Genomic DNA, 25,159 nt, shown 5'->3' with positions numbered 1-25,159 from the left:
TTCACTGACAATATTTGTATTTCTTTTCTCTTTTAAGTGCTAGTGGGTTTATGCCTTAAGTTTAGTTGTCTGTTCATTAGCCAAAAGGGAGAAGTTGATAGGGGAAAATAAAACTTTGTCACACATTTGTGGGTGTGTGTGCACTTTTCCCAGAAACTTGGTTATTGTTAATCAAACTAATTGGTCTTTAATTTTCTTTCTAGCTGTGGTACTCATTGATGTGTTTCCTGTGTTTGTATCAGGTGAATCTACGCACATGGCTGTCACTTCATTTGTCAGTGATTTACGTTATCTGTTATGGAGTTGTAATGGGGCTGCATGTTTTGCTTCATAGGGTTTTTTCCTTATATACAAGATGTATCTGGGATTTTGAGAAGCAGATGTCTCTTTCCAGGAAATGTTCTAATAATTTCTGATAATCTCCTTTCCTTTCTAAATAGGTACCTCTGAGAATATTTTTTCTATTATCCCTCTAAAGTTGCCTTTCTGCAAGAAAAAACTGGAAAAAATATAACAAAAGTGACCGTAAAATATTCCTTATGACCCTTTGACTTACAGTCCTCAGTGGCACTTGAGCTGTGTCATTCAATCCTGCAGGACCTGTAACAACAAATGCCGTGCTTTGATCCCTTGAGGCAGGAGTAGGATGTCGCAGGGCTCGGCTTCTATGGGAAGTCAAATGAAGTACGTCCTGAATTCCAGACTTAGGGCTTCGCTTATGTGTTTAACAGTAGGGTTTCAATTCCTGTTTTCCAATCAATTCTCCAGAACCACCTGCGTGACAGATGCTCTGTAGTCCTGTGGGAGGTAGAAGAGCTGTATTAAATGATTTGTTCCCACTTTTCAGTGGCTGCTGTTAGTGGTGGTAGAGAGCTTTTCAACTTCCATGGCAGCAGCTTGTGCTGAACACCCAAGGCCAAGCTCCCATGAAAATGGATGGGTGTTACAGGAACTTGCGAAATATTATCTATTTTTTTTCCTGGCTGAATAAAACTTTTGACAAAATCCATCGAGGACTGAATATGGAGAAACTTATATTAGCTGGGATTTTCAACTCCTAGTTTTTGTGACTGTGGCAGTCATGATACAGTCCCTGGTACACGTCTATTGTTGCATAATCTTTTAAAAACCATCGTGTATTTCCCTGTCCTCTTCTCCTGCCACCTCGTGTACAAAAGGCAGATCCTTGGAGAGAGGTAGTGCCATGGTTGAGACTTCCATATGTTTACATCTCTTCACTGGAAATACTTCTGGATGTGAAGCTGTGGATTTTTAAAAAAAGCTGTGCACTTTCTTTCTCTTTAACAGTGTAGGTTTACATTTTCTGTCAATACTTCAAGATATTCAATGGAAACTGATGGAAATATGAAGGAAATAACAAACACAAGCAGAACAACAAACTCCATTAGTGGTTTCTTCTTGTCACTTGCTGTTTCATTTCATTTCACCTGCTGTGTTTTTTTACTTAACCACCAGTGTTCCTCTTAAAATCAACAGGGTTCTACCCTTGCTTCCCAGAATGGTCTCTGAAATTGTTCATTTGCCTTGCATAGCGTTCAACCGTTCATACATTTCTGTTCAAAAAGTTGTACATTTCTGTCCAAACACAGAGGTGCCATCCAATTTTGCTTACAGCCTTGCAAAATTTTCTGGCAAAGATCAGACTTCAATTGTTTCAAAGCAGGAAAAAAAGTGGATTTGAATCCACTTTGGAATTACAGAAGAAAGGGAAGATGTTTTCAAATTGCATTGTCTTTACATTGATGGAAAATTTGGGGATAGAAAAGGGAAGACCTCAATTACAAGTGTGGAAGGGCGTAGGTAAATATTCTGTGATATTTCAAATACTGATCTAACTAAACACTATGAACTAAATTATGAGTTTTAAATTTCTAATGTATTCTGCAGGTCTGCTAATAGTGATGAGACAAACCAAAGTTGACAGTAAGAGAGAAGAGAGTTTCAGAGCATGAAGGCTCTAGAAGGATCTGTGTGAACTTGTACATTTGTTGCAGAAAGGTAATGATGCTGCTGTGGAGGAGACATCAGCACATGCAAAAAAAAAAGCCAAACCCCATTATTTCTGAAAAATGCAGAGCAAACGGGTTTTCTGTACTTGGAGAAGTCAAGGCCTCTTATAGGCAAAGTAGCCATTCACAGTAATGGAACGTAAAATGAATAAATGGCTACTAGTAGCCTGCAAAATCTCTGAATGTTTAGCAAATAGTTTTGTGAGAACCTCAGAGAAGACATTTGGAAAAAAGGCTTTGCTTTTCTATCCCTTCCTTGGTGAAGGAGATGCTGAGTTTGTAACTTAACATCGATTGTTTACATGAATCCCTTCCCAGCTGCAGAAACTGAGAGCAAAATTGCAAAAACTGAGAGCAAAATTGCACCTCTTCCTGTTGAGCAGACACCAGGTGAAACACTTAGCAGGGTGACGTAGCTCTGGAGCAAATCTGGAATATGGTCTTTTGACAGGCTGTACCTCTTTATGGGAATGCTAATGGCAAATTGGCCACACAAGGAACCTGTGTGTAGAGAACTTTGAACTGTTGAATTGGTGGAACATCAGCTGACAGACTTATGTAGTATATAGTTCTCAACAAGTCTTCCTGGCTTTTCCTCAGTGTCCATCCTGATTTTCAAAATGGCACTTCAGAGTAATGTAATTGAATTCTGAAATGTAATTATTTTAATTTCACACATACACACATGCCCCCCTTCCCCTTATAAGAACATTCACATTGAGTAATCAAAGTAGCAATTCCTTAAATTCTCATGTTTCTTTAGCCCAAATGTTTTTACGTTTTTTGGGCTTGGATGACATTTGATGTACTTGCATTTTCAACATATATTTAGGATCTATTTTAAGTCTATTTAAGATCTATTTATGAGGTGAAGGAATAAGGAATCTTATACTAAAAGTTGAAATGCTTTTTGTTTTCCTCTGTTTTGATGGTTTACTTGTCCAGTATGCTTTCCCAAAGGGTTGATCATGTTTTATAATGTGCATTAAATGTAACATGAAATAAAAGATGAGGGCCTTTTAGCTTCTGTGTCTTTTAAAATGTAATTCCAAGAGAATGCTAAAGGCTTTATGTAACTAATTATCTGATATCTGGGGTTTGATATTTGATATGTCCTATTTTATGTAACTTTTTAAAATTAAACCGAGAAGAGATAATTAAACTTTGAGTGGAGAAAAGGTTTTTATCATTGCTTCAGTAAGATATTAAGTTCTATTTCACTGTCAGTGCAAGTAACACTCCTGCTGTAATGTAGATCTAAATAAACAGATAACTGTATGAGTATTTTTACTGCACTGTGCTCAAGATTATCTGAGTTTATATGAAAACAAAATGACTTTTCAAATTTCATTGCATTGAAGCTGTGTATATATGTTCAGGAATATGGCATGTGGAGTGTCCTTCAGGCTTCAAGTGTGAGATGCTTTTTAATCTTCTAGCATTTCCCAGAAGTGCATAGTGTTCCCTGAAGTTATCCCCATTTACTGTCCCAGATGATTTCCTGATGCTTGCTAAAAATTAAAAGTTTCTAGATATGAGAACACTTTACTTTGTCCCCAGAACACTGCTGCTTTGGGCTGAGTTTTTTTGGGATTTACAAAAAGTCAGAGGGTGCTCTCAGGTATCTCTATGCTGTTGAGCCTCCTTCCAGGATTGGTTTATGGCAAAGTGCCAGCAGACCTGCCTGCCTTGGTCAGAGAAGAAACCCTGTTGGTTTTTATTGTTGATTACAAAAGGGCTCTGTCTTCTGTGTATTGAAGCTGTGATCTTGATTCCCAGAGGAACTGGGGAACTTGCAGTTCACAGATTTCAGTGGTTAGACTTAACTCTTCTGGGAGGACAGAAGTCTGGGTTGTGATGCAAACAAGACTTCGTATCTATCATGACACCTGCTGCTGTGGTGGTATCTGCATATTCTCATACTGTATTTCCAGAGAGATGCTTTTCTGACAGTGTAAGATGTCAACTACCAGTCTAATTGTGCAGTGCATGAGAAGGATTTCTTTTCTGTGTCCTTGGAATTTATAAATATATAATCCTTGTGGTATGCAACAGGTAGAACAAAATACCTTGTCGTTCACTTCCTGATGTCTCTTCAGAAATTGTGGCCTAGAATGTAGAGTACTTTCTTTTTTTAGAGACTTCTATTTTCCAGGTTTGTTTTCCTTGAATGAACAGGGTCTTGTGCTTGTAGTGTTATGAATCATATGAATGATAAGCCAATATTTTCTCATAAGATTGTTAAAATCCACAATCTTTGTAATAGTACTGGTAATCAGAAGTCTGCACTTCCTTCACCTAATGTTATAATATTTTTGTAGTATATAGTGCACTTCCTGTATAAAACCAAACAAAAGCAAACAACCCCAAAACAAAACCCCCCTCACCACTTAGCATCTCCCTGGTTTCTTCATTAGGGGGCACTGCACAGCTATAGAAGGATGAATAGGATTTGCAGAGATACTTTCTGGTGCTTTCCAGTGATGCCATTTCACTTTCCACCTTTTCTAAACTATCCAGGGGCAGTGTAAGATAAAATCGTTGCTGTAATTTACACTGAATTCTGGTTAAATCTGGTTTTGGTAATTGTACAGTACCATGCTGGAATATAAACTTCCAAATTCCTATGTCCAGAGAAGTGTCTTCATAGTAGTTCAGAGTACTGCTTGATTTGCCATTTGTGTTGGTGTTACAACAGAAGACAACACACATTTCTGCACAGCACTTTTTAAATGTTAAACCTGGAGTATAATTACACTCCCTGGATTTTGATTTCGTTTCTGTTTACCATTGGAAATAGGATTACTCCAAATGGATCCTGTTGGGAAATTATTAACTGCTTTCTCCATATGTACGTATGTGTTTTGCTTTGTGACATGGATAAATACCTACATTTTTGCAGCTGGAGAGAGGTTGCTGTAAAAAGCAGCATAAGAGCAGAATGCTTTGCAGTAATGAATGTTAGTCTTTATTAGTTTTGTTTCTGAAGAGAATGTACAGAATATTTTAGGACCTAGTAAGGCTTATTTTCAAGGATACCAGTCTTAAACAATCTCTTCCACTGCTGAAGAGTAGCAACCCAGAAACTGTAGGAAATCCAGCCGGACTGTTTGGGTGGAGGTTTGTAAAAAGGCAGCACACAAGGCAGAGATTTTTCTCTGAATGCTTGTGCAGGAAAGATGCAAAATCTTAGAGGTAGTTACAGCTTTTTCAGAGCTTTCTTTCAAGACTTCTGCCAGTAGTGCTGTTCCTGCCTCATTGGTGTGGAATCCTCTGAACCCAGATCTGCAAAACTGAAGCAAAGGGGAGATGATGCCTCCACGAAATCTGGAGCTTGAGGAATATGAAGAGGGTAGTCTGTTCCTTCTTGGATGATGTCATCTCCCTGAGATCTTCTGGGGAGTAATGCTTGTTGTGGTGCATTCTCAGACCTTTTTCAGTGGTTGTTACTCAAGTAGGCTCTCCTACCTAATGCTGCTTAGGTTGAGAGTACAACAGTACAACAGATGACACTACAGGAGCCAAAGCTGCCTAGAGTAAACTTTGTGGTCATCCTTATGGCTGGAAACAGAGTAGTCTTTGGCACTGACAGCTGTTGCATTGAATGATTAATTCTAGTTAGGGAAAAAATTGTGCAGTTCTCTGACCCATTAAAATATCAAAAATTACTGTGTACTCTGTTGGATTTTGGAGAACAATGCTTATATTTTACACTGGAATTGAACAGCGTAATTTTATTTTTTCCAAGGGTGTCTCGTTCTGGTTCATACTGGTCTTCACTTCTACCACCATAACAAACCCTTCAATTGTGTAGAGTTAATTCTTGGTGTGTGATAGGCTAAAATGCTTGTCTGTTAATAATTCTGCAGATGTTATTTCAGTTTGACATTTAAACCACAACTGTGGTCACCTATTTTTTTACTCACGTAAAATGTTTTAGTGCTTAAATGAAGATTTGAGATGCAAATCTTCAATTTAAGCAATCTTGAACATGGCAGATCTTGTTTTAAAAGTCTACCTGTCATAACAATAGTTAGACACAAAATATTAAGTGTTAACCCTTCTTACCCAGTTTTAATTTAGTTTTTAGATTTAAAACTCATTGTGGCTCTGGGCAACTTGATTTGTGTTGGCTCTGCAGTTGTGCTGGAGATTGGCTTGAGATAATTTCCAAGGTCCCCTTCCACCTGATTTATTAATTAGACTGTTATTCATGAGGTGAGAGTCCTTGTAATCTTTTTTTAAATGGGATGAAGGAATTCTGCTTAACTTCGGGTCAAGCTTGCCTGTTCCAGGATGTTTATGTGTTACAAACTGATTTGTTCTTGTCCTGTAGTATGGTGTGTATGGGGATCTTCTTCCTTGCTTGTTCTTCTTAAGATTTAACGCCTGAAATGGGTTCCATTAAGGAGCTGTAAGGTAAATCAAACCAGTTTGAGATAAATACTGCATGTCTGAGTATGTTTGTATCTGGGGCACCTTAATAACTGTGCTGTATTTTAGTGTGATTAGGCTTTTAGCAGAGAGTTGTCTCTCACCTGTGTCAATAGCACACCTGGTTATTACCATTAACTTTTATAACAAGCAGGAGCACAGAAAATCAGCAGATGGTTAGATTTGTTCTTCCTGGGTCAAACTTCTGGATTTGCACATACCAAAATGCTTGTAACACTTCCTGTCTTTGACTTTCAATGTTCACAGCAATTGGAAGAAAAAAGTGAGGATGAAGAAGATAAGGAGTGCTTGAAGCAAGCAATAACTGCCCTGCTAAATCTTCAAAGCAGTATGGAACGGATATGCTCCAAAAGCCTTGCAAAACGAAGGCTTAGGTAAACGTTTCCGGTTTTTCTGCTCTCTGCTCTTAATGCTTTGCTATAAATCCAGGGCTTCTGGTTTCCTCTTTTAGTAAACAATGAACAAAATAGTTTGTGACAAGCCTGCTTTTTCAGAGGAAGTGACATCAAAGCCAAGATAATTTGTTATTGTTTTAAAACAGTTCTAATTTCTATGTGTCCTTGCAAACTGGTAGTTGAGACGTTCTGAGAATTCACTGGTAAGTAGAAAGTTACAGCATTAGTGGGTTAATTTGGCTCAGATAATAAATAAAAGCTATTCTAAAGGTACCTTTCTGTATAGTTAGAAGGGAATGTTCTTGAATTTGAAACTACTCCTAAAATTGTTTCAATATTTTTGTTGCCAGACAGTTTTTGTGCTACCGAGGGTAACCTTTAGGCTTGAACATGAATGCATTTAACAGCTTGTTTTTTTCTGAATGTACTTGTTTCAAATTAATGCTATCTAGAATTGTTCTTCTGGTTATGGAAGTGAGTGGCTTGTTGGGCTAAGAAGCACTCACAACTTGTCTGCCTCTGGTTGTTTGTGTTTAGGTAAAACATCTGTTGCTGAAGTAGAAAATTTATCAGATGAGATACTTTAGTTAAGACTTTGCAATGGTGCTGATATTGAATGATGAAATTATATTCTCAGTGGAGTACTCACTTCTCAGAAGGATGATGTGGTGTTTTTGTGTCAGTGGTGGTTGTGCTTTTTTAAATACATGTGCACTAATAGGCTGTCTTTTTCCCATCCTCCACTGAAGTGAATCCGCATGCCGGTTCTATACTCAGCAGATGAAGGGGAAGCAGCTAGCAATTAAGAAAATGAATGAAATTCAGAAAAATATTGATGGTTGGGAGGGTAAAGACATTGGACAGTGCTGTAACGAGTTCATCATGGAAGGAACTCTCACACGTGTAGGAGCAAAGCACGAGAGACACATATTCCTGTTTGATGGCTTGATGATTTGCTGTAAGTCAAATCATGGCCAGCCAAGACTTCCTGGTGCTAGCAATGCAGAATATCGACTCAAGGAGAAGTTCTTCATGCGAAAGGTACAAATCAATGATAAAGATGACACTAATGAGTATAGACATGCTTTTGAAATCATCTTAAAAGATGAGAACAGTGTTATTTTTGCTGCTAAATCAGCTGAAGAGAAAAACAACTGGATGGCAGCATTGATATCTTTGCAATATAGAAGCACACTGGAAAGGATGTTGGATGTAACAATGTTACAGGAAGAAAAAGAGGAGCAGATGCGATTTCCAAATCCTGAGTTTTATAGATTTGCAGAACCCGACTCTGAAGAGAATATTGTGTTTGAAGAGAACATGCAGCCCAAATCTGGAATCCCCATCATCAAGGCAGGAACTGTTGTGAAGCTCATTGAGAGGCTGACATACCACATGTATGCAGGTGAGGCACTTGAGTTTGTGCAGCCTAAACTCAAAGTAGGAATTTGTTCATGCTTGCTTCTCTTCCTGTGTTAAATACATGCAGCAAAAGGCATAAAGTGAGTGAAAAGTGAATATGCTTGGCAGTTCACATGAGATATTACATGTGCATAGGATTGTTCTCATGCAAGAGATGGGGGTGGGGGCCTACAGCAATTGAGCTCTAGACAATACTTCTTCCTTTGTGCCCCAAGCTACAAGAACTGCCTTCCCTCCAGACTTCTAAAGCTGGGTGACACAGGAAAGGCCAGCATTGTGGAAGAGAATTATGGGCCCAGTGTTTTCAGTTCAGGGTTGTACTCTGTCAGGTATTACCTGTGTCCATGCTGGCATGTCATGGAAAGACCAATATCAACTTGATAGATGCAGTCACTTGCATACTTTGACCTTAGAACTTTGCCTTATTCAGAACTTCAGTGAGGATTTGATTTAAGGACTTTTGACTTAGGGTTTCTGTTTGTGTTGAAGTCATGTTAAAGATATTTATGTGGTTATCCAGGCTGACCTCAGTGTCTGGGGTTCTTCTTGATAGCACCCCAGGATTTTCATAAGATGTGCTGCAAAGCATGGGCTTGAGTTTTATTTTTTTTTTCTGATTCTGTCTGTATCTCAGTTATTCTGAAACTTCATGAATCTTGGTGCTTTTCATATTCAATGATATTTTTTTTCTTCCTTTTTGCAGTCATAATTGTAGTAGATTGTTCTTCTGGAGCTCAGTCCTAGATACCCTACACAGATCATGAATATTTGTTTGAAAGAAATGAGGAGTAAGCAGAATTTAATTCCCATAGTTTAGTACTCTGTTTACTTTTTTAAAAACTTATATTTATATCTCTTTGCTCCATTACTATTTTTGCTCTTCTTTAATTTCCTTGAGTTTTCCTAACATTTGCTAGAAAGCCAAATGCAATATTGTGCTGGCAGTTTTTACCTGAGCAATTTTGCACCTCTCTTCATTTTCTTGTAACTTTATAAACTTCTAGCTCTTGACTTAGATTTTTATAAGCATGATTTAATTGTAAAATCTACATAATTTTATGTCATAAGTCTTGAAAGTTAAACAACTCAGCCTTAGAGAAAGGAAGGCACTTTTCTGTTACTTCTAAATCTAGCGTTGTCTTTGCCAAAGAATTAGCAAAAACTATTGTATGAGAAAACTGAGAATATGGGTACTGAGAGGTGGCCTGAAAGACTTTGACCAGAAGGATAAAAATAGTTGTCTTATAATGTATGTAGCTTGTCTTTGTAGCCTTAAACATCTTAGTGGATGTGATGCTGCGTTGCTACTTTGTGCATAATTTCTCAACACTTATCTTCTATACCTTCTGTTTTATAATTGGTTATCTGTGAGGAAAAATATCATTGTTCTCACCATTCTGTGCAGTCTTTTCCAGGGCAGCAAAGAAATAAAAGATAGAGTGACTCAACCAAAAATGCTCTGTTGTACAGGAAACATGGTCCATTGGTGATGTAAATCATTCAGGGTTTTGTTGCATCTTGTGAGATGCAGTGAGTAGGGCAGCAGCTCTCCAGAGTACCAGGTTAGCTCTTTCACACATGTATCAGCTGAGTTCAAGGCTTCTCCTCTGCTTGGAGACCTGGGAAGATACGTGCCTTGGTGATATGTAACCAAACAGCTACAGACTGTAGAAATGCTTTTCTTGCCCCACACAGGATTGTGTACATGTGGTAATCTTAAAAGTCTTTATTGGTTTTATATTCAGATGCCAGAACAGCAAGTATTTACCTTTCGGAGGAAATTTTTCTGAAATGCAGTGTGGCTGGTAAGGGCAGCCCTTGATCTGCCAGTCTAAAGACAGTATTTACTGTAGCTGTGACTTTTCTCTAGGGTTTTTATCTTTGTAGGTCAAGTGATGTAAGAAATAATTACAGATGCACTTTGCAAAGGTAATATAAATTTTTTGCAGTTTAGTTAGTTGCTGTAGTCAAATTAGGTCTCAATTTTTTGTAATATATGAAGATCCACACAGTCCACCTCTTTTGTAGATATGGGTGTTGGACATTTTATTTGTCATCCCTCACCCCCTTGACAAATGAGAAACCATTTTATCAGCCAAAATTTCTTTGCTGTGAAACAGGGACAGCTCTATGGAAACAATTCTGCCAAGCGTGGGAGGCATCCATCTTCTACAACAGCTCAGACAGGGAGACAGCCCTGATGGCCACCTGGTCATGAGGTGTGGCAGACTGTCCAAACTATCCTGTGGTGAAGCAGCAAAACAGAGAGAAATCTCCTCTGCAAAAGCAGCTTTCCTTGTCTTTTTACATGAGAGAAACTGCCCTGCAATTAGAAGTTCAGGTTCTGACCCTATTTGCAGATTCTGGTGGATTTTCCTTGTTTTACTGTGTTTCTGCATTCATTATCTCCTCTTGCTCAATTCTTGTTTAAGAGCAGCTGGATTAGGTGGTACCAACATTTTAAAGTCGTGGCATTTTTTTTTATCTATAGGGCAGCACTCTTCTATTTTTAAAGCTTTGATATGTTAAGAGTGCTTGTGCGTCATCATAGTGTCCGTTTCCTTTCTTAAGGAATTCAAGGGTGATTATTTATAAATCCTTGTAGAACAGTTATTGTTCTTTTTTAGCTTTCAAATTGGCTGCATTGAAGAGAGAATTATCACATGAGCAGACATCCTGACTAACTGGTGTTGTCTGTATTTTTTTAAAACTTACTCATATATTGTACACTATTCTGAGTCACAGTTATTGCTAGCAAGATAACAAAGTTAGATTTTATTTTCTGATCTACACAGTTTGAAATTCAATATGTATTGTGGATTTATATGCTGACCCTACCTGTAAATTATAATAGCTACGACTCAGAGCTTGCAGTGATCTGAAAATTTTAATTGCTATGGAAGTTCTTTTTTTCATGTAGACAAAAATCTCTTACTTAGTGTAGATGCTGTGTACAGGTTGCAAGCTTTGAAAGCATGAGTTACTGTGCTTCTTTAGGACAGCAGAATTTGTGTATTTTCATTATGAAGATGATGTGAACAGGGATGACCATCTTAGTGCAAAAAGTATTGAAGTTCTGCCTTTGAAAATAATTTTGGACTGTACAGTTTCAAGGATTGGTGGGAGAGGAATTATGATTAGAAAAATGGAGTAATGAAGAACATGTGAGAAGCAGAATAGGCAATTGTTAAAGGAATGAGAATTGTCATGCAACAAAATTGCAAGGAAATGCTGTGTTACATGGCACAGTTAAGGTGTGCAGCACATCACAGCAAACTGTTGCCCAAATGAACAACTCAGTGGGGTCTAAGAAGGGTAGAGAATGTTCATTCAAATGTACAAGCTGCTGGTAAAGAGTTAAGGAGGATTTTAAAGCAGCTCTTAAAAATCCATATTCCAGGAAACAAATCCAGTAGAGCATTAGGTCAAATAATGCAGCCTTTTCATCCTCCATGTTACAGCCTACAGGAATTCTTGCTTCAAGTCCTGTGAGCTCCTCTTCAGCCACTCCATGTTAAGACAATTCCAGCTGGGATTTGGTTTTCAAATCTGGCTATGGATTTAATATGCAAAGCTGTTGCAATCTGCTCATTAATTCAGTGATAACAGTGTTAGCCTTGTTTCTAGTCAGCTCTGTGCAGTGCCAGTGAGCTGTCACAGCATTACCTCATATTTGAAAACAAATGGGTTTGCTTTTGTAGTTATGAGAGACACTTTGGTTTTCTGATTGTTTTGATTGTTTTTAAGACACATTTTCATATTTTAAATTAATTGATATGTAATTAGTCAATATAAATGAAATCAGTTTATTTTGTAGAAGTGAAATAAATATCATAGCTATCAGGTGAAAAAATATCTAGGCTGCTTTAACCATGACTGGTTATCAGTTGTGCCAGTTTAGGGGAAATATTCTCCCCTGGAAGAGGCCATTTCTATCCAGTGCAAAGTTACTTGATGTGTTTTTTGAGTTCTCTTGTCTCAGTCACTGTCAAAACCAAAGTTGTTTACTTGTAAATAAAATCATCTATTCATTAATTTCAAAGTCACTGGAAAAGAATCCTGTCTTTTAACAATTGAGGGAGGAGGGGGAAAGTAACTGTTGTGAACCTTCAACAGAATTAAAATTGTTTTTAAGTTCTGCTTTGTATTGCTATTTTAGGAGGCTTTGAATTGTTATCACAGCCATTTCGGTTTACATCATTTTCTCTGTAAATTGATAGGGTGACATCCTTAATTTTAACAGATAACTGAAGTTATTGTAAAGAAAAAAAAAAGCAGGTAATTGCTGACATAAGTGTAAAATTATTCTTTGTCTTAGATCCCAACTTTGTTCGGACTTTTCTCACAACATATAGATCCTTCTGTAGACCTCAAGAGTTGCTGAGTTTGCTAATAGAAAGGTATGCCACTGTTAAAAATACTGTCCTTATGCAGTGCATTTTGTTTTCTTTTTACTTGTAGTGCGTAAGATTCTGGCTTTCCAGCTGGTTTCTTGTCGCTTCAAACACCTTTTAAAAAATTGTCCAATTCAAGGATTGCCAGTAAATGTACAAGTTTATATCCAGAAGCTTGTGCCCGAGGCTGGTGCTTACACCCATGTTCTGTGCTAGGTTTGAAATTCCAGAGCCGGAGCCCACGGAAGCCGACCGGATGGCCATGGAGAACGGGGACCAGCCGCTGAGCGCCGAGCTGAAGCGCTTTAGGAAGGAGTACATCCAGCCTGTGCAGCTGCGGTGAGTGCTGCGCCCTGGGAGCCGCCCAAGCGCTGCCTTCGGCTGCTCCGGCGCTCGGAGCTGCCAGAGCCCTTCCTGCAGCTGCTCTCACGGGGAAGGTGGGCTGAGCTTAGAGTGCTCATTGGGGCTTTGCTTTGCAGAGTACTGAATGTGTGCCGACACTGGGTAGAGCACCACTTCTATGACTTTGAGAGAGACGCTGACCTTCTGAAACGTTTGGAAGAGTTCATTGGAACAGTAAGAGGTATTTACGGTCCCTTAAGTGCTGACATTTATCCTAAAGCATCCCATTTCAAAGGTGAATCCCATTTTCAAAGATCAGAATTGTGATCAATTTTGCTTTCAGGAAAAACAGGACAGACTGCTTATTAAATACTTCATAAAGAGGGTGAAATAAACTTTCATTAAGCCCACACACACACTATTATTCAAAATCTGCCTCTTGTTCACAATAATGATTGTTATTTACATAAATTGAGTTTTGTTGTAGAGGGACTGAAATAATGAAAAATAATAAGAACCAAGTCATGATCAGGACAGAATAATTGCTTTGATTGTCATTTTAAACTTTACACAGAGGTAATTTTTGGAAATTTGGATGGTGGAAACCATTATTTCTTTGAAACAAGAGTTTCCAGCTACTTCACAGTGCATATGAGAACTGTAGGACACCTTGCCGTTGTGATTGTACAGACTTTTCCTGTGTCCTTTTTAAGAAAGCCAAGACAAACACAGGAGCAATTTTCAGGAAAAGACTATGTCAGAGAAGTACTTAGTGGTTATTTAGCCACTAAAAAGAGGGCAGAATGAGACAGGTAATTCATCGGATGTTACTGGTAAATTTTCAATGGACTGGTGCATGAAATTCTTATGGTGCAGAGCTAGAAAGGCATTGGCCTTTTAGTTTTATTCTCAGCTTTGATGGTAAATGCAGTACAGGGAGAAGCTTCTCTCTGTTTGGTATTTTGACTTTCTAGGTTGTCTGAGGTAATCACATGCTCTTGCCCAAACTAGAAAGGTCAAGGTGTTTGCAGAAGTGCATTTTGGGCAAGAAAAGGTTTGTTCCCAAAAACTCACTGTAAACTCAGAAAAGAAAGGCATGTAAATCAGAGCAGGAGACTAATTTGGATGTTCTGATTTGTGCTGGGGTAAAATCATGCTCAGCATTGGCTGTTGAGGAATTCTTTTTATCTTTGAATACTTCTACACTTGTGTAGAGACTGCCAATCTTAAAGAATATATGATTGCTTTAGTTTAGTAGGTTTTGGGTTTACATCCAAAGATTCCTGAGTTATACCGATATCTTATGAAAAACAGTATTAACTAAATAGTAATTTTCCCTATGTGCCAGGCAAAGCCATGAAGAAGTGGGTTGAATCCATCACAAAGATAATCAACAGGAAAAAGCAGGCACAAGCCATTGGGCCGAGCCACAACATCACTTTTGAGAGCCCCCCTCCAGCAATTGAGTGGCACATCAGCAAACCAGGCCACACAGAGACTTTTGACTTGCTCACTCTGCATCCCATAGAAATTGCTCGGCAGCTCACTTTACTGGAGTCAGATTTTTACAGGTAACTTTCCTCCACTGAGAAACACGTGGCACAAGTCAAAATATTCTCCATGCCTGAAATTGTTCCTGTGGGCCTTTGATGTAAAGCCCCACAGAAATTAAGGGACTTTACCAGTGTTGTGTATTCATTTCCATTTTACAGAGGAAGCTCTCTTAAATACAATATTTGTTTTATCCTCCCCAAGTTAATGTGCAGTATGGGTGACTGTTGCATACTGTTAATTGTCTTGTGCTCCAGCTTTCTCTTGATATTTTCTGAGTAGATCAACATTTGAGAAGTATGAACAATTATTAAATCGGTTTTCTTCACATCCTGGTTTATGTAGCAAATTAAGGACTGTGTCAGATCTCATCAGCTTTCTATAAGAAATTATTCAGGCATTGGAAACTCACATTTTGTTACAGTGAATGAGATGGAGATTTCATTTTTCATTTAGATGAACAGAGATGCTTAAGAGTCACATAGATTAAGAAATATCTACAGTCCAAAAAAGAATCAGTCATTTAGTCATGAGGGCAGCCTAACATTGTATTTCTAAATTTATTTCTAAATATCAATTCCAAATTCAGTGAAAATCAAGACAGTTTGGAAAAATAATATCTTCTTTCCTGCTTTCAGTTACATTTTTTGATAAAACATCTACTTTTCCAGAGCTGTGCAGCCATCAGAACTAGTTGGAAGTGTGTGGACAAAGGAAGATAAAGAAATTAATTCTCCCAACCTTCTCAAAATGATAAGGCATACAACTAACCTAACTCTGTGGTTTGAAAAGTAAGTGACTTTCCTGAATCTGCACCTACTCCATATCTGGACATTTACAGTTCATTCACAAGTATACTGTGAAAAATTCTGTTCTGGGAGAATTCCTGTTTTGGTGTTTAGATGCTAAAACTGGTCCCTGTGAGAAATTTACCATAGTGGTCTCAAGCTTTTTATTCTTAGAAATGAATTTTGAAATCTCTAAGACGTTTTCAGATCTACCTCAAGTAATTTGATAAAATCATATTTGTTTGTGTTACAACTTAGTATTTGACTTTGGAAACCTCATCAGCGCTTTAATACAACCCCCAATGTTCTTGTGTATTTAGATGCATTGTAGAAACAGAAAACCTAGAGGAAAGAGTAATTGTAGTGAGCCGGATAATTGAGATCCTGCAAGTTTTTCAAGAGCTAAACAACTTTAATGGTGTCCTTGAGATTGTCAGTGCTATGAACTCCGCAGCAGTTTATAGGTTGGATCACACATTTGAGGTACAGTGAAATGTTTTCCACTTTTGCTATGACAGTGTCGTGCAGGGTACCTTGGCTACACTGAAAGCCTGTCTTGTCAGTAAGCACATGCTTCCAAGGAGCAAGGAAAGTAAATCCCTCAAGAAATTAATCAACCAGGGTGTAAGAGAGAGGGTTTTTTCCTTGCTTTCAGAAGCAAGAAATCCATCCCCACTTAAGTAAGACATCTCAGGATGGTGGGGCACTGTCCTCATGGTCCCTGATTCAAGTACCAGTGGGAGACCATTACTCTCAGTATTGTTGCTGGGCCATGCCTTTATCTTCTTTTTCCAAACCTCCTGTTTGATCTCTCTTTTAAGCAAATTCCAAGTCGCCAAAAGAAGATCTTAGAAGAAGCTTATGAGCTGAGTGAAGACCATTATAAGAAATACTTGGCAAAACTCAGGTCCATTAATCCTCCTTGTGTGCCTTTTTTTGGTGAGTACATGTGGTTTGGATGAGCCATGTCACACGTTAACATTTCAAAAGTATTGAGCTTATGGACTAAACAGAGTATGAACAATAAAGGGAAAATTTTAACAGGACAGTGAATTGGAATTTCAGGTGCCCAGACATGAATATGTGAAAAAAAAACCCTGAAGTGACTATTCATTGAAGATGTTATTTGCAGTAAAAATCAGTGTATCTGCAATATCCTATTTCCATATTTGCTGATTTTTACTTTGAGTGTGGTTTGAACTGCTACAGCCAGAAATACTCTCAATAGAAGGTGTTCACATTAGAAATATTATTGCCATTGACTGGGAGAAAAAGCAAGATCCTCTTCCTCATAAAGTGTTCCAAGAAATGCAACTACAGTCTCATTTTTATTAAAAAGTCTTATTTCTGTATAAATAGAGTCTGGAAAGCAAGCATCCTCTTTATCTCAGATTTAACAGCTCTTCTTTGAAGCAGATAGCTGATATTTAACAGATTGTGATTTTAAGTACATGTCATTTCTGTTCTTAAGCTAGCCACTTAAATGTTTGCTACAGATCAGTTCCGAGCCAGGACAGTGCATTTGTCTAACATAGGCTTCAAGCCAAAACTGAAAGAACATAGTGTTGGTGGCTTTTTTGGCCTTTTACAGACTGGGGAAAGATATACTCTAGAGCTCTGTAAAGAAAGATAAGATCAACTAAGAAACCTTCTGTCCTGATTCAGAGATGAGTAGAGGTTAGCAGGATCACATGTGAATAGCTTCAGTTATTTATTTATTCTTTCTGGGATTAATTCCAAATTGTCAAGTCATAATGACAATTCCAGGCTCATTATCTACAGAGTGGAGAGCACTTTTTGCTTCCTAATCTTCAAATTATTTGATGCAATTATGAAGTCAGGATAAAACTTGAAAATAAGTTTTGGAGTTTAGCTGGGGTGTCTAATGGAGAAGAGGAGTTAAGAGAAAGCACTCCTGTTCAGTGTCCTCTTTTTGTATTCAGTTGTGTGAGCTTCCTAAAACATAGAAAGATGCACAGGCTTTGGGGACATTTCTCTGGAAAAGGCATGTTAAAATATTTAAATTGTTGCCCTTATTGGAAGGTGAGGTGCAATTCTCTTATTGACCCTAACAGAGGCATTTTCTAAATAAGTGCAGTGCACAAATTAAATTTTTTAAGAATTCCTTGTATTCCAGTTGTGATTTCCTCCTTGTTTCGTATTCTGTGTTGAAAACCTCTTCTGTGTGCTGTTTAGGGATTTACTTAACCAACATTTTGAAAACAGAAGAAGGCAATCCTGAATTTCTCAAGCGCCATGGGAAAGACCTTATAAATTTCAGCAAGAGAAGGAAGGTAGCTGAGATAACAGGGGAGATCCAGCAGTACCAGAACCAGCCGTATTGTTTAAGAGTGGAATTTGACATCAGGGTGAGTGACACAATTTCTTTCTGTGGTGATTCTGCCAACTTACAGACCATAAGGACAGACAGAATTCACATAGATTCAGTCTGACTGAACCAGAGATGAGCAGCAGGTCTGTCATAAAACTTCTCTTGGGTCTCGGTGTAAGAAAGGGCAAAAAGCTCCATGCTTGCAGTTCCTTGGGTTTGTTTCATTTTTTTTCTCAGCTGTTGGGACATTGGTAGATCTTCTTATTGATCAGTGTTAGACAGGAACTGAAACTGGCAGATTCTCATTGTCCTTCACTCAGTTTCAATTATTTGTCCAGTGAGCCCAGTTGTCTTTTCCTCTCCTGTTAGACTGCTTTTATGTTCCATTTTTACCTGATAGCACTGTGCTTATGTCATGTGTTGATGGAGATGATACATCTTTCTTTCTCTTGGTGTTTGTTTTCCTTGGTCTGAGGTGTTGTCTAAGCATTATCCTCTCTGGTTGCTTTCCTTTCATCCTTTTTTCTTCTTGCCATCTTTTGAGCTGTGTGCTTTCAGAGAGTCACAGGATAGGGTATCTTAAGAGATTCTGCAAGGTTTTTTAAATTTGTTCTCCTTAGGCTTTGACGGAATGCATTGTGGGAGCAGTCTTCCCTGAATCAGTGTAAAGATGGATTGTTTGCAGCCTCTTCTGGAAGTGTTTGGGCAAACATGGTCTGACTTTGCACTTTGCACTGCAGAAAGCATTTAGGATTCTTCCCCAGCTGGTTTTCAGGCCAAGCATAGTAGTAGCAATGTCCAGAAAAGGCCTGGCAACAAGAAGATTTAATAGCTTAAGTCTGTCATTATCTCTTACTCCAGCATTTTCGCTCTTTTCTCGAACAGGTGGGATCATTTGCGCTGTAGAAACAAGCAATATTAAGAAGCATCTTAGCTGACAAGTTGTCTGCCTTGTTGTATTGCAGAGATTTTTTGAAAACCTGAATCCAATGGGAAACAGCGTGGAGACAGAATTTACAGATTATCTGTTCAACAAGTCACTGGAGATAGAGCCACGAAATGTCAAGCCTCCTCCAAGATTCGTTAGTATTTGATTTTTGTATTTATTTTTCAAAAAGCGCTAGAGACAGCAGAAGTAATTTCAGATCTCTGACTTCGTAACTGCAAAGCAGCATCTAAGTGATCCCGTGGCCTTTTGATTTTGGTTGATATTTTCTGTCGTTTCAGCCCAAGAAGTACAGCTACCCTCTCAAGTCGCCAGGTGTTCGTCCCTCTAATCCAAGGCCAGGTACCATGAGACATCCCACGCCCCTGCAGCAGGAGCCACGGAAAATCAGCTACAGCCGCATCCCGGAGAGCGAGACGGAAGCCACGGCGTCTGCCCCGAACTCGCCCCGCACCCCGCTGACCCCCCCCCCTGCCTCGGCCACTTCCAGCACCACTGACGCCTGCAGCGTCTTTGACTCCGACCCCTCCAGCCCTTTTCACACGAGTAGGTGCTCACAGACAGCATATGCCACTCACATTTTGTGGTCTTAGGCAGGGGAAATCAGGTTTAGCCTTCTTCAGTGACTGTAAAAATCATTGCTGTTGTCTCCCTGCAGATCAAAAACTTTCGGCATTTCTTACTCTCTTTTCCTTTAAAAAGTTTTTATTGTAAACGAGAAACTGAACATAATTAGGTGTATTATATAGGGACTGTTACAAGTCTTTGGAGGACCTGTCAAAACTGAAGGCAGAGGTAATCTCTAGGGCCCATATGTGTCCCAGTCAAACTTGTGACATGTATGTGTATGAATGTATTTGGTGAGTATCTGATGGTGAACATTGGGAATAAGAAATTAATTGTTTGTGGGTGTCTTATTCTGCTGCCTGCAATTCAGACCTAATTTCAGTGTACACGGATGGTTTTCCTGCAAAACTTAAAATCAGTGTTTGCTTGCTTTAAATCCATCAGGATTTATCCACACCTCTTTTTCTTCTGTCTTTCCCAACATACGAGGAAGGTCGTATTTTATGGTGTGCCCTCAGTATTTAATAGTGGATATAGGCTCCTTTCACATATGAGGGTTTTCAGAGGATACTCCTGTGTTGAGCTGGTTGCCACAAGGAGGTGAAATGACTTCCTAAAGGCAGAAGTTCCTTAGCAGAGCTGTGCCATTGCTGAGTGTCCAAGCCAGGTCTTCAGAAAGCCTCTGGAGAAAGCATTTATTTGTTGATCAGTCCATTGATTGCAGGTTCAGGATATTGTTGTAGTACTGTTGTGACATAAGAACAAATTTGTGGTGTGGTTTTGGTCTCAAGGATTACTTAAGAAACTTCAGGACCTGATGGCCACAGAGATCTTTACAGCTCAGAAAAGCAGTTTCTCTGGCAGCTGCAAGTTAGAGGCTTGTTTCATTGTCTTTACTTACCACTTCCTTGATTCATGATGCTTTTTATAAGCAATTGCTTTATTATTTATTGTACCTCTGTTGGCAGCAATATGGAGCCAAAAGTTCATCATTTTCAATGTTTTTTTTTCTGTCCCTTAGGATCTGCTTCTGTGTCATCCATAAACTTTACCAAAACTTCAGATGATGCTCCTGTCCCTCCTCCTGTTCCTCCACGGAGAAGACCAGAATCTGCCCCAGCTGAATCCTCCCCATCAAAAGTAAGTAAGCAGGAAAAAGGTAATTTTTTTTCTGGGAGAAGAGGGGTGGGTATGACAGAAAAGCAGCTCTCAAAGACAGTACATTTAGTTTTTGAAGAAGTGTATGTGAAAGAGTAAGCAGCCATATGTTTCAAGCCTTCACAGCTCTGCCTCACTATGTCTCGACCTCAAACAAATGAAAACAGATGGGACCTAAATTTAGGGTTAGAATTGTCTCATCTACTGATGTGCTGTGCTCAGGCCCTTGCATTGCCTGTGAGAACTTGAGGTTTCAGACAGGTGTTTCTGTCTGGGATTAATTGTTCCAGAGTATCGTTTTAGGATATATGAATAAGAGTAAGAACTGACGAACAGTAATGATGGAAACTGCTGTACACAGCTCAGTCCTCTGAAAAGTTTCACCAGAATATTTGATCCTGATGCTGTGGTGCTCAAGTGCTTGCTTTCCTCTCTTGCTTACCTGTCCTGTCTGCCTGCCTGCTTAAGCCATTGCTACATGTTCCTTTTGCATTTGTCTGGCAACTGGGATCTGATCCAACCTGTGTTGCAGACACTGTCAAATTACACCTGATTTCAGTGGAAGCTTGTTTGTGACTTCAGATTTTAAAATCTCACTCAAAATTACTTCAGAGCAGATATGTCTTTGAAGAGAGTTTATAAGTGGCCCTTCAGCAGTTATTTTCAGACTACAGGCAACTGTTTTGCCAGTCAGCAGAACTTGATACATCACCAAAATGTATCTGAAATCCTACCAAAATGTATTTGAAAACATTGTGTATGTGATAGGGTGTTGGAGATCAGTTATCCTGTCACTATTATCTGCAACTTGGGAAATGTTCACTTCCATAATTCTAACTACTTAACTCCATCTTCTGAGCATAGTTTATTTTTTTCCCTGTTCGGCATCATCAGCCTCTCCCTTTTTCTAGTTCTCCTGAAGAAATTCCTGGTGTGTTAAGCACTCCAAGTTCTTACTGGGGAGGTGGTGGAAGTTACCCAAAACTCCCCAGCAAGCAGGCCTGGAACTAGCATGGAGATCGTTCCTTTGAGCATTCTTTGCCTTGCCCTTGTTCCTCTCTGTGCCTCTTCATTCCTTCCATCCTTGTCTGTTCACTCACATGTTGCTGCAGCCCTGCTAAAAGCAATCTGCACTGCAGGAGGAGGCTTCTGTTTCACAGCAGGGTCCTGTGCTTTGCAGCTGCTGTGGAATTTTACTGACTGAAGTTTTTGTGTACCTCAGATTACTTCTGCACACCTGGACAACCCACCAGCAATCCCTCCCAGGCAACCAACCTCTAAAGTGTATTCTCCAAGGTACTCGGTGCCCGATCGGACCTGCATCTCTGACTCGTGTGTTCCCACTGCAAACCCCCCCGAGTTACCGCCACGGGAGCCTGTGCGAACTCCAGATGTTTTCTCTAGCTCACCACTACACCTCCAGCCCCCACCCCTGGGGAGAAAAAGCGAACTTGGTAACACCTTTTTCCCCAACAGCCCCTCTCCGTTCACGCCCCCTCCCCCCCAGACACCTTCTCCACATGTAGCACGGAGGCATCTGCCGTCGCCGCCTTTGGTACCGCAGGATGCAGACCTCCCTTCTGTTGCTGGACCACCCGTTCCTCCACGACAAAGCACTTCCCAACATATCCCAAAGCTTCCTCCAAAAACTTACAAAAGGGAGCACACGCATCCGTCGATGCATCGGGATGGGCCACCCTTGCTGGAGAATGCCCCCTCCTCCTGAACTGTCCCTCGCGCTGGGAGTCGCATTTTCCTGGTGCTATGTCTGTTGCTGGCAATGGATGCACTGAACCTGGTGGTGTCAAGGAGTTGGGATGTGTATGCCAAACACTAAGAACTCTCCAATGCGTTGGAAATGTTGTGTACAGAAATGGAATTGCAAAACCAGACTTTCTAGTGGAAAACCCGGTTAACTTGCTGTTCTCGTTTTAGTATGCGGGACTTTGTTCTAAAGTAATTGGACAGCTGATTGTACCAGAAAACGGTCTGGAGAGACTTCTTTGGCCAATGAGCAGAGACTGAGTTTGTGTAATGATCAATAATGTCCAGTACAGGAAGGAAAAACAGTCTTGAATCCATCAGTTCCATACAGTGGCACAGTTTTCAGAATGAAAACATTATGCACTTTTTTTAAATCTCAAACAGGGAACTTTATATCCTTCTTAATTTTCCTTTGCTTTACTTACTCCCTGCTTTAAAATACCTTCCTAAAATTATGAGAAGGACTGTGAGGAAGATCTGTGGTACCTAACTGAGCTAGAATTAAGGCAAAGCACTGTATTGCGGTCCTGTTTACAAGTTGTTACAATGAGTAGTAGGGGGTACCTAGGCTTCACCAAAGAGGTACTTTATTATTATTTTCTGAAATACTGTGGTGCCAGTTCAAAAATAAATTTTTGCCAGGAAGCATAATGTCTAATTATTGCTTTCTTTAGATAGAGCTGATGAAAGTCTTACATCCTTAAAGTGACAGCGAATTTTTTTTTAAAAGCAGCACTATCATCTGAAGCAAATATACTACATTTAGAAGACTGTTAATCTCTGCTAGGTTATGTCATGTTCTTTTTAAGGTTTACTGATAATCCATTTCATGGCTAGTAGCTATTCTTTTTCAGTCATGCCATGAAAACAGTCACTTGTCAACTTCCATAGCTATTGTCATGTTTTACTAACAATAGATTAATCAGCATACATAGGATTGCCTTGCAGTTGCATAAATCATGTGTATATAGTGAATGTTGCATAAATATACTTGCAGATTGTTTTTAATTTAATTGAAATAAAGATAAAGATATGTTTGGCCGACATACGTTAAATTATTAATGGACAAATGTTCAACTTAGCTTTTCAGTTAAGCACTGAGGGGGATAAAAGCCCATCTTGTGGTACGTATTTTTCCTAGTTCAGTGTATGTATTTTAGTAATGAGAGACTTAAAGAGGTTTTTTTGGCATATTAGAAAATAATAATTCAGTAATATTTGAGAGGCTGAATTACTCCCAAAGTGAATTATTATACCTTGTGAAATGTTTCCCACATCCTGTATGACACGTGTTAGAAAAAAATCAAATTTATATTAATTTTTACAGTGAGACTTTCTGATCTGTATTTCTACTTCAGCACATTTTTGTCTGTGCTGTTGTGCAGCCAAGGCAGAGCAGGCCCCCAGTGGTCAAGATGCTCAGTCAGGAGGGACCTTGTATAGTTCCTGCTAATCAGCAGATTTCCTAAATGTCAGTAGGTTTCTGCTTTCCTGTGTGAAATGGGGAATGCTGTTCCCTGTTTGTGGTGGAGGATAAAAGTGCTTTCCTGGTGAGATACTCGGACAGCAGGTGACAGTGGTCACCATGCAAGAACCTAAAGCAGACATTCTTTGGAGCCCAGGGGTCAGTCACAGTGCACAAATCACGGTGTTGACTCAGCTGCAAATAGGAAGGACAGGGTCAGAATCAAACCTATAGCATTTAGGAGTTGATTACAACTGCTAAGCTACTGGTTTGTGTCGTAGCAACTCTGTGTTAATCATTTCTGATCTGCAGTGGCTTCTTAGGTGGATCATGTTTGCATTAGTGACAATACTTTTCACATAGAAAATTAAATAATTGTAATGATGCTCTCTGTCTCCTTGGTAAAATGACCCTGATTTGGTCTGGTGTGGCCTGGACAATGAAATATGTCCATGTGGAGGCCTGGAGAGTTGCTGTAGTACTGCAGGGAGCTGATATATGGCTGAAAGTCAGCCAAAACCACTGCAAACTGTGTAGGCAGGGTTATGTAGCAGAACTTCATAGGTTTTTAAGAAAGATGGGGACAACCTTTTTGGCAGGGCCTCTTGCAATAGGACAGAGAGTAATGGCTTTAAACTAAAGGAGGGTAGATTTAGACAAAGTATAAGGAAGAAGTTTTTTACATTGGGTGTGATGAACCACTGGAACAGGTGGCCCAGAGGTGGAAGATGCCCCATCCCTGGCAACATTCAGGGTCAGGCTGGAAGAGCTCTCAGCAGCCAGCCCTAGGTGGAAATGTCCCTGCTCATTGCAGGGGTTGGACTAGATGGCCTTTAAAGGTTCTTTTCCAACCCAGACTGTTCCATGATTCTGTGGTGATTTTGCAGGTCCTGTGCAGCTGCTGTGTGGGAAGTTGCTGTTGTGCTACCTGGTGACCCCACGGTGACACATTATTGTCATGGCATTCAGCAGCCCCTGCAACAAGCTTGTCTGCTAATGGGGAATATTGTCCTCCAGGGTTGAGACCATGGGAGCACTGGAGTGCTCCATCCTCAAGAAGCCATTTCCAGTGTGGGCTAACCTGCTGCTCTGATACGCCTGTCTTAAATCAGGGAGGAAGAGGTCTGTCTCAGTAAGAGCATGCTAATACACTGGATTTTAAAACCTTGACGTTTCAGAGTCACGTTGTGGGATATGTAATTATTTTTCTTTTGTGTGTGATTTAAATTAGATTTTCCCAGTGATATCACTGGAGGTACTGCTGTTGAACACAGTAGATTACTGTGCTTCATTGAAAAGATTGTTGAACTGTCATTTCTAAATCCAGACAATGCATAGATGAAGTCTTTCTTTGGGAGACAAACCTGTGACCTAATACAGGTGTAAAGACAAAAATGCTCTTAACTTATTTTGTAAATTCCATTCCTTATTTTCCATTACAAAAAAACCCACCCTTAAATGCATTTTTCTGTCCACTGATAGCAGATTTACCTTTTGTGTTCAGTGGAAAATAGTGCATTATGAGGGAAATGAAATAAAGAGTAAGGGTT

The 25,159-nt window shown here is 39.5% G+C and overlaps 1 protein-coding gene across 5 annotated transcripts in view; it reads left to right on the top strand.

The window, feature by feature from the left end:
• The window catches only part of SOS1 (SOS Ras/Rac guanine nucleotide exchange factor 1), a 43,885-nt gene extending 20,697 nt beyond the window's left edge, over nucleotides 1-23,188 (top strand). For all 5 annotated transcript variants that reach the window (XM_021538580.3, XM_085576167.1, XM_021538581.4 and 2 more), the window contains 14 exons: nucleotides 6,732-6,859; nucleotides 7,630-8,285; nucleotides 12,621-12,702; nucleotides 12,913-13,035; nucleotides 13,176-13,279; nucleotides 14,387-14,609; nucleotides 15,261-15,380; nucleotides 15,698-15,860; nucleotides 16,199-16,316; nucleotides 17,574-17,746; nucleotides 18,675-18,791; nucleotides 18,937-19,201; nucleotides 20,244-20,362; nucleotides 21,603-23,188. In XM_021538580.3, the coding sequence (XP_021394255.1) occupies nucleotides 6,732-6,859; nucleotides 7,630-8,285; nucleotides 12,621-12,702; nucleotides 12,913-13,035; nucleotides 13,176-13,279; nucleotides 14,387-14,609; nucleotides 15,261-15,380; nucleotides 15,698-15,860; nucleotides 16,199-16,316; nucleotides 17,574-17,746; nucleotides 18,675-18,791; nucleotides 18,937-19,201; nucleotides 20,244-20,362; nucleotides 21,603-22,106 (2,895 nt within the window). In that variant the 3' untranslated portion in view covers nucleotides 22,107-23,188. The remainder of the gene's footprint in view (nucleotides 1-6,731; nucleotides 6,860-7,629; nucleotides 8,286-12,620; nucleotides 12,703-12,912; nucleotides 13,036-13,175; nucleotides 13,280-14,386; nucleotides 14,610-15,260; nucleotides 15,381-15,697; nucleotides 15,861-16,198; nucleotides 16,317-17,573; nucleotides 17,747-18,674; nucleotides 18,792-18,936; nucleotides 19,202-20,243; nucleotides 20,363-21,602) is intronic.
• Nucleotides 23,189-25,159: the final 1,971 nt, after the last annotated feature.

This window comes from Lonchura striata, chromosome 3 (assembly GCF_050655825.1).
Source record: "Lonchura striata isolate lonStrDom1 chromosome 3, ASM5065582v1, whole genome shotgun sequence".
NCBI lineage: Eukaryota > Metazoa > Chordata > Aves > Passeriformes > Estrildidae > Lonchura > Lonchura striata.
Note: the sequence above shows the minus strand (reverse complement) of the source record. Positions and strands in the feature narration are given on the sequence as shown.